General features: G+C 40.8%; 1 protein-coding gene across 2 annotated transcripts in view; it reads left to right on the top strand.

Moving 5' to 3' along the window:
- LOC126457813 (probable enoyl-CoA hydratase, mitochondrial) overlaps positions 1-17661 on the top strand; it is a 50988-nt gene that overhangs the window by 10645 nt on the left and 22682 nt on the right. For both annotated transcript variants that reach the window (XM_050094431.1, XM_050094430.1), the window contains exon 5: positions 12401-12520. In XM_050094431.1, coding sequence (XP_049950388.1) covers positions 12401-12520 — 120 coding nt within the window. The remainder of the gene's footprint in view (positions 1-12400; positions 12521-17661) is intronic.

Raw genomic sequence — 17661 nt, forward strand, 5'->3', positions numbered from 1 at the left:
TCGATTCCGACGTGGTAGATGTTCGTAAAAATCCAAATTACATGGTATAGATTCTCGTGGTTGGCAGCACAACAGTATTTACTGCCCACTCATTACTACACTCCCTGCACCTACCGCCCTTCCATAGTGCTGTGCTTGAGCAATTGTGAAACAAAGACTGCAATATCTTCTATAGTGCAGGTCATATGTAACAGCAGCAACTAATACATAAAAAAAATATCGCAATGATGATTCTGTACAATTCTCAAACTTTCGCTCATCCCGTGATCTACTGACGTCTGTTAGTACTATGCCACAACCTGTCTTGCTACTATAATTTGCTCTTGTGACAGCAGTTAGTCAGTTTTATGTGTTTTATTTAATTTGGATTAATTTTCTTTCTGCTTCATCTGAATGTCACCATCTCATTCTAAAGCTGATCATAAGGTGGTAATGTTTTTACCCAGTATTCTAATATATAAACAGTGACCGAATTTTCATTTGCAACCCAATTGGTAAATCATTACAGTTTCTCATAACCAAATAAAATACTGAATTGCATTCAGAATCAAGTGCTGGTTTTTGGAGGACAATGTTTTCTACTTTCAGTATTACCTTTACTTGAAAGCCCCAGACATGTTTGTATACAGTATCCATATAGGTATGAGAACTTTTATTGCAAACCTGTTCACTTAAAGCAAGAGTTTATAAGATGCTATAATTTAATGCTGTTCATGTTTCACAAAATAATCAAGTTTTAAGCAAAGCAATAAACTGTAGTGGTGGTTAGTTCATACTTTCTTGTGTAACCCTTGCGCTAGCACCTTGAGAGTCAAATGTCATGGGACTGTTTGAGCATGGTAGATACTGTATCAAGTGCTACAGTGTATCAGGAAATCTCGAGTATGTTCAAGTGCGAGTATAATTTGCCTGATCTACCCTTTAGAATTCTTCAAAATAAATCTGCATGTGACCTCAATCGCCAAAGCTTTATCTTTAAACATAGAACAACCCATATATCAATCTATTAAACTACATAAAAATGTTGACCTTGGCAACAGTCGTTTAATCTGCAAATATAAAAGAACCCTGTATTTTTTGGCTGTGGATTTTTCAACTGTAGTCAGTAATGGAGTTTGAATGTACTGGAGATAACCGCTTTTCGAACCTGGTGATGTTGGAGACAGCTATTGTTCTGTTGCAGTGGTAGAATTGTTACCCACATTCATATTATTCATATCCATTATTGACAAAAGAATATGTTAGCATACAGGTTTATTCATAATGTACCCAGAATACAGCCACAAGCAAAATACAGCAAAGCAGACTATGGTGCATATGCTTCATCCTTATGTTGCCCACCATTCACTGGCCACTGGAAGATACTGTTAACAGTGGTTCCTGCTCATTAGTTATGTATTGTAGAATTTTCTATCATCATCATCATCATCTAGTTTCTTCTTTTTCATTGGAACATGTCCACTATATGCTTGTGTGTACGGAACAGCCCCTTCTGTGACTCAGTATCCTTCTAATGAGCACTTATGTCAAAGGTACATGACCTCCTGTTATACCAAATGATGCATTCAGAATAGACGTCAGTTATTCCCCAGTGAACGAAATTTGGAAGAAAAGAAAAGAAAAAAAAGTGGATGTGATTACTTTTCCATCTCAGTTAAATCAACAATACAAGATTTTTGAAAGAAGCCAATTCCAAATTTTGATCATAGTTTACACAGAAGTACCATACAATTTTTATTTTTATTTTCTGTATGTTGCAGAATTATTTTATTTGTATTTTTCATTCTACTATTTATTTTTACTCACCAATTGTGATTGGATCTGGTTTGTGATTTTGGACACTCATTTTCTTCCCTTCTGGCATTCTGCAACTTTTAATTTTTAACTATTTTATTTCCTTGGGCTCGACTTGGAATTCCTTTTCTGAATTTTACAGAAGTGCAGATCGTGCAAGGAAGCTCACCCAGCATGGCATATATTCCTCATTTTGTGCCTTTCTCTCTTTGCACCCAAAATCTAGTATAGTAGCCATTCTGTTGTGTGTGTGTGTGTGTGTGTGTGTGTGTGTGTGTGTGTGTGTGTGTGTGTGTGTGTGGGAAGGGGGGGGGGTGTCCTCAAGTACCTGCACTGTGGTACCTCCTAACCACGCTGGGATCACACTCTCAGTGCCTGAGCTGGTAATTATCCATGCAAGCCAAGGAGTATGTGGCCATATGGCTGGGGCAGGGGACTCAGGGCATGGGTGGTACCATGGTAGAAGATTTCCACATGAAATGCATTAAACTAACTCCTGCTGGTGGCTGCAAAGCCCCAGCAGTCTCTTCAGGTGGGAAAGATTATTATAATACAGAGAGATGTGACCCACGATGTCACCTCCCCTGGCTGCACTGTGGGAAGAGGGAGGGACAAGCCAGATGTCTAGGAGCTAAAAGCTTGACCCAATATCTGGTATTTACTCAAATTGGTGAGGAGACTTATACAGCAACAAAACCATTATTTATTGTGCAGTACATTGAAGACAAATTTTGGGGAGTGGAGTCTCTCGGGGGGAAAATGTGAAATGGGTTGTTGTTAATTAAAACTTCCTCTGGTGCCCAATCTACAGCTCTTTGGGCATGCGATTATCTAGGTGACACAGAACTCGTAACATGGTCCAAGGAATCATCTCCCACAGAGATTTTATGCTCCAAAGAGATGAGGAGCTCCAAACTAATCTCCAGCAGCAAGCCGTGCATTTTATCAGTTGTGGAGATAAAAAGTCTGAAGATAATCATACGGATACAGGTGCCTATATCTTAGCCTTCAAAGAAAATGACCCCTCAGAGAAAGTTAAGGTCATGCTGCACAGGTTTGATGTGAAACCATATGTTCCACTGCCTGTTGGGTGCTTCAGATGTTTATGCTCTAGCATGTGTCATCCTGCTGCATGATGGACCCAAAATCCAGCAACCTTGGATAAGCATTACTTAAAAGATAGCTTTTGTGAACATCCTTGTGTGTCAGCTATGCAGAACATTTGACAGTTTGCCCAGTTTTCAAGAAAGAACAGAAGATCCAGAAATACAAATCTATTTAGCACCTGTCATATACTGAGGCATGGAAGAAATATGAACCCCTACATTCTGTGGACATGACGGTGAATTATGTTAACATCACCACCATTGGTGCCCCCCCCCCCCCCCCCCCACACACACACACGCACACGCACACACAACCTCTACCTTCGCCAAACCAAATCTCTCCCATGGTATATTCTTTGGAGCCTTTCCACATTTTTTCCCCCATGCCCAGCTGGAGAAGCTTTCTCCTCCTTTGGTGTCTACTGGTGACAAGGCTCCCTCTCAGCATCCCTCTCCTTGGAAACCCCCAGATTAGAGATCTGACACCGAACTTCGGCTGAAGGAGCCACGGCCTGTGTGTCCCATGGCTGTCTGCTCTTTAATCTGTCCTCTTGCACAATGCGGATAGCTCCTTGAACAAACATTGCTCAACAAAGGTTACAAAGGAGGAAGAGGAGGAGGAGGAGGAGGAGGAGGAGGAGGAGAAGAATAATGCTCCTCTGGTGTGCTGCTTAAGTGTCAGATCCCCCCTCCCCTGCAGTCATATTATGAACCAATGTTTGTGGATGTGGTTTCATTCCCATACATGATAAACAATGATTCTGTGGCATGACCTGTTCTTCAGGTCCCTTTGCGTAACCTGGAACAAGTCACGTGATCATTCAATGGAATTGTAATGGATGTACTGTCGCCTGCTGGGACTACACTTTATTTCTTCTTCTGCAGTTTGCATTGCTTTCCAAGAAACACACTTCACTGATGACTATTCTCCAGTGCTTCATGGGTATTGAGCATTCTGTCAGAACCTTGATGGTACCTATAGGGTGTCTGGAGGGGTCTGTTCTTCAGTTCGTACTTGCCATCACTGAATCGATTCCCCTTTGTACCTCGTTGGAAGCAATAGTGATGTAGGTGCAAACAACTTCAGCAACCACCCTTTATGTTGAGTTGACCAAATTAGTCAAACAACACTTCTCTACAATAGTCACTAAACAACCACCTTTGTGACAGGGACCACTTTCCAGCGATCCTGTGGTTTCCTTGTCATTGTCAGACTGACTGACTACTTCACAGAGCCAACTGGCCTTTGTATGCCTCCCCTGTTACATTCACCACCTCTGTCGAATTGTATTGATAGGTTGTGCAAAACATCTTGGACACAGTAACCCACATTGCTGAACTGCTATTCCTCTTTCTACAGGCTTCCCTCCAACCATTGGCCAGTGCCATGGTGGACCAAAGACATTGCAGTAGCTATTCAGGACTGCCAAAGAGCCTTGCAACAATACAAATGACATCCTTCATATATCGACCTTATCACGCTTAACTGACTACATTCTAAGGCCCTCTGTCTAATCAAATGCAATGTGAAAGAATGATGGGAGTTCTAGGTATCATCCCTAGGGACGTATACATCTTCATCTCAGGTGAGTGCCAAACTCTGTAGTGTAGTGGACCTCCAGTAGTCAACAACTATGCCAGGTTGTGTCCTACAAGTTGGTCTTCGTACCAATTTATTGGTTGTTGCAGAACATCACATGACCCACTTTGTGTCAGCACTGCTGTTCTCTTCCTATCTGGCTACCTTTCTTCTGCAGAAGCAACAAGTTGAAGACGTCCCCTTATGTTTCACTCCCCATCAAGATGAATCCTATAATGAACCCTTCACTGACTGGGAACTACCTCAGGCTCTTGCCTCATCCCATGACACTGCCCCAGGCCCTGATTCAATTCACAATCAGATGATCCGGCACCAGAATATTCCACAAAGGCAACATCTCCATAGGATCTTCACGTGTATTTGGCTCAAAGTTGCCTTCTCCTCACAATGTTTAGATAGCATATGTTTTCCAATCCTTAAGTGAGGTAAGAACCCAATGTCTCTTGACAGTTACCTGCTGATTAGCCTGGCCTACATACTCTGTAAGCTGCTTGAAAGAATGGTTGCTTGGAGAGTATGTTGGGTTCTCAAATCTTAGGCCCTTTTGTCCCTCTTATCAGTGTGGTTTCTAGGATGGACAAGCCACAACGAACCATCTGCTTTAGTTGAAAGCAGCATATGACATTCTATATTTTTTTTATGCCAACATATTATTGCCGTGTTTTTGACCTGCATAAGGCACATGACACAGCTTGGTATTATCACATTTTACTTATCCTCCATGACTGGGGCTTTCAGGGTCCCCTGCAGATTTTAATTCATCAGTTTTTCTCCCACCAGTTGTTATGGATTAGAGTTGGCATTTGACTTTGCTGCAAATGAGTCCAAGAGAATGGCATCCCATAGGGTTATGTATTGAATGTCACTCTCTCATCACAATCCATGGCCTAGTGACCTATAGTGGGTAGCTGGCCACCCCTGCATTGTATATTGACAATTTTTGCACTTGGTACTGCTCCCCCTTTGTAGCCTCTGCTGAAAGCCTGCTCCAAGTGGCCATTGTGCGGGCCTCTGTACAGCTCTTTCCTCTAGTTTTCAGTTCTCTACTACAAAAACATAGGCCATGCATTTTTCCCTTGTACCACAGTCTGTCCTGACACAAAGCTCTACTTAGATACCCAGCACCTGGACATTATAGCACAGTCCCATTTCTTGGGCCTCCTTTTTATTAAAAAGCTGACTTGGCCGCCCTGTATTCGTCACTTGAAGGCTAGCTGCATTCAGAAGCAAAACACTCTCTGCTGTCTTGGCCACACATCTTGGGGTGTGGATCATGCTACTCTCATCACTATTTACTGGGTCCTTGTTATATCCTGACTGGATTATGGTTGCCAGGTTTATGACTTTGTGGCCCCATCAGCTTTGAAACTGTTAGACCCAGTCCACCATTTGGCAAGTGTCTGTCCGTTGGTGTCTTTTGGACTAGTCCTACATACAGTCTTCTTGCCAAAGCCAGGGGATCTTCCCTTTCAGATTCAGCACTACCAGCTCTTGGTCTCCTATGCAATAATTCCCTGATGAGTCCATGTGTTCCATTCTCTTTACACACGAAGAAGGTCGTTGTCCTGATACCTGCCCTTGGTTTGGAATACCAGTTGGAAAACTCCAGCTCTTCTCCCTACCAAGAGCTCCAGCTCTTCTCCCTGCCAAGAGCTCCAGCTCTTCTCCCTGGGCTCTGCTTCACATATTCTCTAAAGCATTGCCTCTTGGATGTTGCCCAGGCCATGGATTAGGACTGATCTCTTCCAAGGGGCTAAAGTCTATCACGTCCATGTTCTTTCGGTGTCTGTTACATACAGTTCCAGAGAGCTACCATTTTTACACAATGGTTCTAAAACTGGATCAGACAGGATATGCCTATATATATCTCATGTTGGTATGGAATGCCATTCACTACCAGGAACAAGTAGTGTGCTTACAGCAGAGCCCTCCATTTTAATAATCTGGCCTCCCTTGAGCATGTTTTAATAAATACGACTCAGTTACCAGCATCGAAACTATTGAGTGGTGCTATTCTTGCCACCCTTTGATCTCTGATATTCATGACCTTCTCACTGATGTTCATCATGCTGCTTGCACAGTTCTCTCTCTGTGGGTCCCAACTCGTGGGTATCCCGGGGAGAGAATTGGCCAAACGTCGGGCTAGAGGAGAACTTACTCGCTCCCTGTGTACATTGCTGAACCCAGATGAGGATTTGCAGGTGCAAATGGGCTCTGCTCGCTTGGAAATGGAACAATATCTAGTGGGCTACTGCCCCATCTAATAAACTCAGCACAATCAAGGAGGCTGCTGCAGCATGGTGCTTCTTCCTATGCTTCTTCCAGAAGAAATCCAAAGTCCTATGTCATTTCCACATTGCTCATACCAGGTTAACCCACAGTTTTATTTTGTGTAACCAGCCATGCCCACATTGTGGCTGTGGAGACTTTACAGGCAGTAACTTGTATCTTGGTAGAATGGCCCCTCCTTTTGACTCTCCATGCTAAATGTGGACTTGTTGACTCATTGGCTCTAACAGTGCCAGATGATTCATGTATGGCTGACATGGTTCTCAGTTTTCTTAGTGAAAGTGGTTCTTATTTTCTGTTCTAAAGTTTTAATCTACCTCTGGAGCAGAGGCAGGGTGATTGGGGATGATGAATCTCCCACTGTGTGTTAGGTGTCGGGGATTCTCCAGCCCTTTTCTGGGGCCAGGCTACTCTTTCATCCCCCTTTTACTCTATTTTAATCACTTTTAGGTTTTATTTGCCTCCTTTCTGCAGCACCCTATTTTCTATTCTAGGTGCTGCAGTCTGTTGAATAGTGGGCACTCTTGACTGTAATGGATCACGGGTGGGACAGATGTTTCCTGTAGCATACACAGCCCCAGGGATGCCCACTTAATGATTTCTATAGTTCCTTCGTCTTGCTTTTATTATTGACAGTACCAAAGGTGTCCATTAAATTTTTAGCCTTCTCACTTTTACAATTAGGAGTCTCCCAACTCGATCAGCGAACATTCTTGGTGGATGTCTCTACTTTTGGACAAACCTCTCTTGGATCTAGAGACTGATGACCTTGTTGTTTGGTCCCTTACCCTTTGACCCCCACCTCCACCCCACCATAAAAAAGAATCAACCAACCAACCAGTGTGCCTATGTTCAAACTTCATGGTTTTCTTCTTGTAGCTAACGTATTTTTCCATATGATAGATTGAGGAGGAAGATAGTATGTGGACACTACAAAAAATATCCCTTGTGTTTGAAACATAACAATGTGGAGTATCTTCATTTGCTCTGGTATTGCTCCATCTTAGGGAAGACACTGTCTGAAATCACGTCTGACCATGCAGATTTAGGTTTTTCATGATTTCCCGAAACAGCTTGTAATAAATAGTGGGATGGTGTCTTCAAAAGGGAAATGGCTAATTTTCTTCCTCTCAACCGAGCTTGTGCTTCATCTCAAATGACCTCATCATTAGGACATTAATATTGCTTTCGTCATTCTCCCTGGTATCACTCCTACAGTAAATAAATACTATTTTTTTTTTTCTTTTCCTAAGCTGCAACATAGTTGCATTTTACTTTAGATCAGTGGCTTGGTAAACTGTCTATGTTTCCTAAATTTGTATTATTCAGACAGTAATTGTTTATCTGATAGTTAGTTTTATAAATGAATTTTTAGTTTACAGAAGAACTTTGTCTAAAAATTCATAGTGCCATATGATCTAAAAATTTTGACTCCCATAGTAAATGTTTTCCAAAACACTGACCAATACTGATTTAAAGTAAGTTTTCTGTATAATAAAAATGTGTTTGGGCATATTAAATATGCAATAATTTTGAGTTATTTCACTTTAAAGACTCCATTGTTTGTATAAAACCCTAATATTGAAACTGCTTAAATTTTCCTAAAAATAGTAAAACCTTTTTAATTAAAAAGTTTAAAAACTCTTTTCAAACACTTGAGAGAGTAATGAAAAAGTATGTCAATTAGATTATGTTATCAACTAAAATGAGGTAGATTAGCACAAACCCTGTGAAGGAATTCTATTTAGATAATATTTGGAAGAATGGTGTAAATATTATCCCATTTTTATATATAGGAATGGGTAGATTGCTACCCACCTTATATAGGTGGTGTTGCATCAGTCAGGCATAACAAAAAGGGTACTGATTATAATTAGCTATCAGACATAGTCCTTCATCGGATTAGAAAACTCCCGCACATTAGCACAAAACGCACAACTCTCACACACATGGCCACTGTCATCTCCTCGTGCTAAGGCTGAACCGTGACTGTCTCTGAGATAAGCAACTATCCTTGCTGGTGGTGGATATTAGGGATATAAAGGCACGTTGAGGGATGGGAGCCAAGTGCCGGAGATGGGAGCAGTGAAGAGGTGGGGAAATATGCTAGTGCTGCTTGTGGAAGCATACAGCGATGTGGTGGGGACAGGATAGGGCTGCTAGGTGCAGCATACGGAGGCTGTGCTGGTAGCAGGTAAAGGGGAAAGGGAAGAAGAGAGAAGTAGAGAATGGGAAAGGACTACGGAAATCTGTTGGTGACATAGAAGGCATTTGTAATTCTGAAGTGCGAGCAGGGAAGGGGATAGGCAGGTGGAGTTTAGAACTAGTGGAGGTTGAGGCCAGCAAAGTTATGGGAACAAAGGATATGTTGCGGGGAGTGTTCCCAACTGCACAGTTCAGAAAAGCTGGTGTTGCTGCAAAAAACACAGGCTCCAACTTTGCCTCACAGCCCACTACTGTGTGGTTCTTCACACTAGCACCAGCTTTACTGAATTTTGCAGATGGAAACTTCCGTTGCAATATAGCCTTTGTTCTCCTAACCCTTGTGGGCTCATTCTCTGCTAACCACTGTACCGCCCCTGCTTATACCTTCCCCTGCTCCCACTCCAGTACTACACTTACCTTCTATTCAGCCAATACATCTATACAGTACCTTCCAATTCTGTACATCCCTCTTTTCCCCCTCCTCCCAAGCACAGTGTCCTGATTGTGTCCTTAGCTGCCGTATCTTGTCCCCACCATATCTCTGCGTGCAGGACTAGCATCTTCCTGCACCCCTAACAAACTCCCCCCCCCCCCCCCCCCATTTCCTGTCTCATATCTATTCTTACCCCCAACTACCCACCAAAGCAAAGATTACTGTTTAACCCAAAAGCAGTTGCAGTCGGGCCTTAGTGCCCAGATACAATAGTGTTCATGTATGTTTGAGTTGTGCTTGGGTGGATGTGTGGGGTTTCCTACATGTGATGGAGGATGTGGTCCAACAGCTCATTATGTAGCACTCTTTTTTTTTTTTTTTTTTTCAGTTGTGCCTGTGTGTGACTCAAGGCCTCCTCTATGTGATGAGCAGCAATCTACCATTTCCACTTCGTTGTTACTTCAGTTTGGATTTTCCACTGTTTGAAACAGTGGTACGAGGTAGTAGAGTTGAATGTGAATGTTGTTAGAGCCGTACAACCCAGTCAACAAAGGAAAATTAGGGGAAAAAATTCGTGTAGTTACAAATTATTGTATAGTGGTAGGGGGAAGTGTAATTAATTACACATCAAAATCCTAAGGGTGCAGGGTTTCAAGGTCACGTTTTTAGTTTCTCTTGGCTGTCTCGAAAACTGTGGCTTCTAGTGAAAATATTTCCCATTTCAAAATATAAACTAGATAAAATTACCTATTAAAAAAAGGTTCTAATCCTTTTTTTCTGTAGATCTAATAGTTTCAATATTGCATGAGATCGGAAAATCGCAGATTCCTAAAAATAGTGTTGCAATGGTATAAAATTAATGTATTTTCTTTAATACTGTGGGTTAAGAATAAATGTTCATACCACATGTACGTGCAGTACAACTGTATTGAGGGATAAAATGTGTTCTGGGGGTGTAACAGTGTTGGGGATGGGAGCCTGGAGGGAAGCATCTTTAGGAAGGTAGTTCACCAGATTGTGACCATGGAGTTCGCTCCTGCCAAAGTCTGCAAAATTAAGATCAAGCAGGTGATTTCCCATTCTCTCCACTGTACTACAACACAAAAAGCAACTACAGGATGTTTCACAACATTAAACTGTCCCTTATGCAGCTCACCTTATGTATAACTGGTGATGCAGTCTGCAGATGTGCAGTGCATTAACACAGTGTAGAATGATTCACAAGGCAAGCTACAGAAGGGTTGTATAACTTCATGAAACACCCAGTAGTTGCTTTCGGTGGCATAGTCGTGTAGAGAGAATGCGGAATGGCCTGGTCGCTCTTTGTTTTGCAGGCTTATGGAGGAGAAACTGCATGACCACTAGCCAGCAGCCTATCTTCGCTCAATCTTATAACCTGCAATCTCACCTTTCCACCCTTTTATATCCCAAGAACACAATTTATTTCTTAATATGGTTTGATTGCTCTTAGATGTGGTACACACTTTTAACATTTGCTATTAACAAACTACATTTAACAATAAATGTTAATTTTATATCATTAGAATGCTATTTTTAATTACATGTGGCTTTTCCAACTCTTTTTATGTGGAAACAATTAGTCTTTGAGAAAAAATGAATAGAACCTTTTTTGTAGGAATTATAATGTTAACTTTTTTTACTGAGAAACTTTTTTTCTAGAAGCTACAGTTCTTGGGATATACAAGAAAAATGTAAAAATGTGACCTGTACATGCCCATCTAACCCCATGCTCAAACTCCACCAGTTTGGATATTTGAGTGTGTGCTGAAAAGTAATGCCTCTAAATTTATGTTAAACCTCGTAAACCTTTTTACATAAAACAAATGTTATTAACTTTCTACACTTTTATTCTTCATGTCTACATATTTATTTCTCATGATAGTTACCTGTTAACAAAAACATGTCTCCCAATGAGAGATACTGACACTGTAGAATGTTTGACTTCGTTGATGCAGCCAAAACTTCACCTCTGCTTGCACCGCTTCATCAGTATCAAGGTGAGGCGCTTGAAAGTATTGGAAAAAGCAGATGTGACCAAGTTGTGATTGTATGGAGGCTGATCGATGACAGTGAACCACAGGCGTCAGATTGTTGCAGATGTCGCAGCACTAGTGTGTGTTGTCTAGTATTGACATGCAGGAGGAGAGTATGCTCCATGTGTGGCTGAACTGTTCAAATTCGAAACATGACCACTGTGAATATTTATAGGCTGGAGCATGAAATATTGTTTAGTGAAGGCAAACTATGCCATATTGCAGAAGAATATTCTTAATATTTTTATTGTTTAACTGTCTGTAGGTTATAAATGATCAAAAATAAGAATCACTCGAGGGTGACTGTGTAAATCAGCAAAATTGCAACTGTTATTAGACACTAAATCTGTACACTGTATTAACAATAAACTGTCATTACACTTTTTAATTATGCTTACATATCTCTGTCTTGAAAGAACTACTACTTCCTCAGTTATATTGCCAAGAGATGTGCTGTATGCAAGGTGGAGTAGTGGTTAGCATCACTGGCTGCTGTGCTGCAGGTTGCCAGTTCAGATCAAATGACCAGCAGACATTTGCCCTTTCTAGAAGTTTATTGATGTTTTTTTTCCCCTCCATATTCTTGAGTATTTAGTGTTTGTGTAAATAGCAGCACACTCTAACCATGAGGAAGTTCTGTTCTGGCTGTATGTTGATACCCGTAATAAAAGTGCTTTTAGTTTCTAATGTTTTACTTCGTTGATGACCCTGCTTTCAGATTGGACTTGATTGTGGTTGCAACATGGCCATATGAAATGGCAGCTGCTTATCTTGTAGTGCTAACTCATGACCAATTGATGCGACACTTAACATTTGATTATGGACTGCCAGTGACTGAATTCTTCACGATGTCATTCAGTCTAACAGAGTTCTATGTTTGGTTCACAAATGAATGACTTTCAAAACCTTTCTCTTTTAGGGTTGGTCAGCAAAGTGTTTCCTACTGATCAGTTGCTACCTGAAGCCATTAAGTTAGCAGAGAAAATATCATCTCACTCACCATTGATAGTGGCTCTGTGCAAAGAGGCTGTCAACAGAGGTACAGTAAATAAATAGTTCTTTGAGTTCTACTAGTTATCTGTTTACATTTAGTGGAAAACCACAGCTAGAGTCGGCACTTTTGTACAGCAATGGTGCAAATGCAATGCAACATTTGATTTTTCAGGACTACATTGAGAAATGCAGAAGTAGAATTATTGCCTGAAATATTATGCAGGAGTATTCCTCACTTAGACCAAGGAGAGACAAAAATATTCAGCAAATAAAATATATTCTTATTAACTATAGATACCCTCCATGAACCATGGACCATGCAGAGTTGGGGTAGCTTGCATGCCTCAATGCTACAGGTAGCCATACCATAGGTTCCAACAGTAATGGAGGTGTATCTGTGGAGAGGCTAGAAAACCAGCGGTTTCTGAAGAGGGATGACATTATTTTCAGTCATTACCATGGCAACAGCCTGGATGGTTGGTTGATCTAGTTTTGTAACTCACAGCCAACATGACCTTCGTATGTTGGTGTTGTGAACAGCTAAAGGAAAGGGAAACTACTACCATATTTTTCCTGAGGGCATGCTGCTGGACTGTATGGCTTAATGATGGTGGCATCCTCTTGGGTAAAATATTACAGAGGTAAAATAGTTGTCCATTTGGATCTCTGGGAAGGGGCTGCTCAGGAGGATGTTGTCATCAGGAAAAACAAGACTGATGTTCTACAGATAGTAGCATAGAACAATAGATGCCATAATAGTGTAGGTAGGTTAGAAATTAGAAAGGGAAACACACAGGTTGAAGATAGATTTAGTGGTAAACAGTGAAATGCAGGAGGAACAGGATTACAGGTCAGGTGAGTATGGAGTTTAAAACATAAAATTAAATGAGGGTAATGCAGGAGTACCAGTAATAATAAACAAACAAGAAAAATTGGAATGTGGGTAAGCTACTATGGGCAACACAGTGAACACATCGTAGTCAAGGTTGACACAGAGCCATCACCCACCTTATTTGGTTAAGTTTATATGCCTAAATGATAGAGATTAAACAATTTATGATGAAATGAAAGAAATTATTCTGACAGTTTAGGGAAATGGAAGTTTTTAATTGAGGCCCTAAAATAGGTAGTAGGAAAAGGGAGATAAGGAAAAAATAGTAGAACATGGACTATGGAAAAGGAATGAAGGGGGAAGTTGCCTAGTATCACCAGTTATATTTCTTTACTATATGCTTAGACATATGTTGTACCATATTATATGGTCTTGGCATTTAGTGGCAGTTTGCAGCACCAGCTGTAGTTTGTCGCAAAATATAGCTTTTAATTACCATGAAATATTTTTTCCCACCTTTCAGGGGCCATGGGAAGTATACATACCAACAAACAACTTTCATTTGAGGCCAGTTGGAAGTATGCTTGCCACCAAAGTAATTTTTCTTTGAGATGTAGGAAGATACTTATCAATTTTTTGGTATTTCTTTTTGTGGATTGTGGGAAGCATACTTAGCACTGACTTAATTGCTTTACTGTAATCATAGAAATATGTCTTACCACCTCTGTATGTGCCTGTCATATTGTGTTAGTATGCTGTACCAGTAGTATTAAAACTGTTACAACAACCAGTTTTTATTTGTCATGAGATTGCTACTGTTGTCATCTGTGAAGTTGGAAAACATTGCTTCATTTATAGTGACTGGATGTGCATCAGTACACTGGCAGAATGACCAGAAATTGCCAGATTGTCAAATCCTGTGTACAGGGAGCCAGCTTCTATGGATGTTAAGCATCACCAAGGGAACTGTGCCAATCCCTAAAAGCTCACAATAGGACAGTGGGCAAAATGCCTACCACCATAGTTTTGGTCCTAAATTACAAACATAAAATTATCAAAAAACTGAATATAGGCAGCAGAGGAAGTCCTTGGATAAAGCAGGAGAATTGAATTTAATGGAAGCAGAAATACAAAAATGCTTCAATAAAGTAGACAAAAGGGAATACAAATGTCTAAAAAATGAGTCTAGCCCAGGCAGGCAGAGACAGCAGTTTGTGAGTGAGTGAGTGAGTGAGTGTGAGAAGGGGAGGGGGGGCAAAAGCTTGTGTGTTTAGTAGTCTTTTTGTTGTGCCTGTCTGCGACTCAACATTTCTGCTATATATTGAGAAGCAGTCTATCCTTTTCATAATATTGCCTAAAAAAATTAGGGTAACAAAGTGCAAACAGGTTAAGTATGAATGGCTAGAGGACAGATACAAGGCTGTAGAATCATGCACAATCATTTCATTGTACTGTGCGTACACAGAAGATGTAAATAGCATAGTGAATTCTGTTAAGCATAACCATTTGATAAATATGTTGGTGACACTACTGCTATGTGAAACCATGGTTGACAGCTAGGTAGAGGTATCAGAAACTTTAATTGGCATAAATTAATTTATTTGATTTAATCAGGGAGACAAAAAACACTTGGCTTTGCCCCCATTTCCCACAAAGAAACTGATATCTTGCTTATCCATTCTAGCAAAGGCGGCTAGTACCCTTGAGTAATAGTAGAAGACCTTTTGCTAGGTCTTTGTTAGACACAATCTCTTTAGGACTTAACAACCCAAATATTTTGTGCCTTTTGGTATCTAGTGCTTTGCATTGGAAAATTGAATGTAGTGCAGTTTCATCCACCCTACCACATAGTTTGCATTTGGGGGTTTCTTTCTCTCTACCCATCATGCACAGTCGTTACCTGAAGTTTCCAAGGGCAGTTATCGGTCTTACTAAGAGTTTAATCTGCCTCCTGTTCAAGCCCAGGATTGCTGAGCTTCTCTTAAAACATGGTTTTGGCATCATTGTCTTTGGATTTTAGTCCAACATTCTTTGTGCTGCCTCATAATCCAGCTTCATAGTTTAGATTTTACCGTTACCTTAATGTTGGTTGAGACAGGTGCCAGTACAACAAATGAAGTCATTTGCTCTGCCCTGGTCAGCCTATCAGCTTCTTCATTACCACTTATTTCTGAGTGGTCAGGGTCCCACGGCATGTCTACTCTGTTGCTTTCCCTTAGCCTCAAGAGAGTTTCATGGCATTCTGCAATGATCTTTGATCTCATTCAGAGGCTGATAGATTTTAGAGCTGTTCAGCTGTCTGAATGAATGTAGGTGCTACACACCTTATAATGCCTAAGCAGAGTATCCTCTGTTCCCAATGTGATAGTGAATATCTCTTTAGTCAGTTCTCCATGCCTTCAGATTGAAAACAAACTTCAACATCCTCCAAGCATTAGGTATGACTCCTGCTGCTAGCCTGTCTCTAAACATTCAGCTTAGGAGTATGATTGATCTCTGTACTGCTTGTTAAGGTAGGGCTGGCAGAATTCCATCTGGATCTTGTGATTTGAAACATTCCCACCACTGACTGGATTTTCTTGAAGTCAAAACATTCTGTGGCAGGTTCACAGTTCTCTCGTTGGTTATTTGTAAACCAGTACATCACTGCAACAATCTTGGTCTGTATTACCCGCAATAGTGCATTGAGGGAAGTGAGTCTTGAAGAGCACGTTCAGTGTCTCATATGCTGTGCTTGTATATATTTGGCATGGGCTTCCTGATATTTTACCCATTGTCCTTTCCTTCTTGCAAAGTTGAACAGAATTCTTACCTGCTTCCTTGGCAATTCAAATTATTGTTCCATCAAGGTGCATTCCTGTTTGTGCACTTCTTGGTAATTGCACAGTTTTCCTAAGTGCAAGCCCAAGATGACAACCATCACTTCATCTGCCGTTTCCTTTAAATCTACTGGATTTACTATTGATAACTCCAGGTTAGCATGAGTTTAGGTCTTTCCTATATCAGGGTGTATACGAACCGGGACAACCGGGAAAAACTCGGAAATTTTTTCACCCGGGGGCAAACTGGGAAAAAACCTGGAAATTTTTCAGAATTCCAGGAATATTTCATTGTTTTAGCTTTCAGTTAAATTTTCGTAATTTTGACTGGTAAGAATTGATTCTCTAGCAAAGAATGCTACTGTATCCTGCTACTGGAGAATGATACTGCAGAAATAAAATATAAACTAAAGAGAAAAAAAAATAAAAACTTCAGTGGCAAAGGAAATGCGCCATTTACAACAACAAAATGCCGTGCACACACAAGCGTCTGCAAGCCGCAAAAATATGTCAAAGACCTTAGGGCAAAGACTTTGTAATGCTTCGTAACGATAAACTGTTTTCTATGACCGTGATGTCACAACTCTTTACATTAGGTTCTATTTGACCAGTTGCCAGCAGGCTCATGCGCATGCGCAGTTGGCTCGCATATGAGCAGTGCCTTCTCCCGCTTCCCGCTACTTGAAGTGTGGCTGTTAAGTTATATCGGGAGTAAGCAGCAAGCAGCCAGATGCTAATGAGAAAATTTTTTCTCACACGCCCTAGGTGTCAGATTTGCGCATGTGCAGAGTTCTCTGAGTTGTAGTGGGGATTGGGTTAGTCTCCACCTGACCCCTGTTTGCGTTAAGTGATTTCGCTGTTTCCTCGTCGTTTACAGCTCCCACGTCAAATGAGAACAAAATGGATTTCTGCGGCCGGCACCTATCAAGTGAATTATAATACATTCACATAGTTATGGAGGCCAAAAATATTATTAGTTTCAGTTTTCTGATTTTATTTTATTTCCAAATTATTAGCAGTCAAGTATTAATCGCCTTGCAGAACAATGAAGTTATTTTTCTCATTCTCCTAAAGAAATTTGGCTTTATTAACCTTTCCGCTGGGGCAATCAAATTATTTGAAACGAAGTGTTTCGTTCCACAGTATTGGCAACGTCTGCTGAATTTCAAGTGCATGTTTTCATCTTCTGCCATGTATGGCATTATGCCTTAATAAAGAACCAAATATGAGGTAGTACAATACTGGTACTCCAAGAAAATTTGCATCCCACAAACCACACTGAAAAGCTTAATATTAGATGGGACCTACTTCATTGTGAATCTGGAAAAAACCTATGTGCACTTAAAGTCTAATTATGCATTATAGGGTGGTTTACGAAATCCCGATGGTTTCAGAATATCCTCTGATGCCCTGTTCCTTGTACGGCGTAATGTAAGCTCTCTTAGTGCTTTATACATTTCGAACAAGCGGGCATCCTACACCACTGCAGCTGCGCACACGCAATAATGCCTGTTTTCTGGCGCTTTCTGGCAACTG

Source organism: Schistocerca serialis, chromosome 2, assembly GCF_023864345.2.
Source record: "Schistocerca serialis cubense isolate TAMUIC-IGC-003099 chromosome 2, iqSchSeri2.2, whole genome shotgun sequence".
In the NCBI taxonomy this organism is placed as follows: Eukaryota; Metazoa; Arthropoda; class Insecta; order Orthoptera; family Acrididae; genus Schistocerca; species Schistocerca serialis.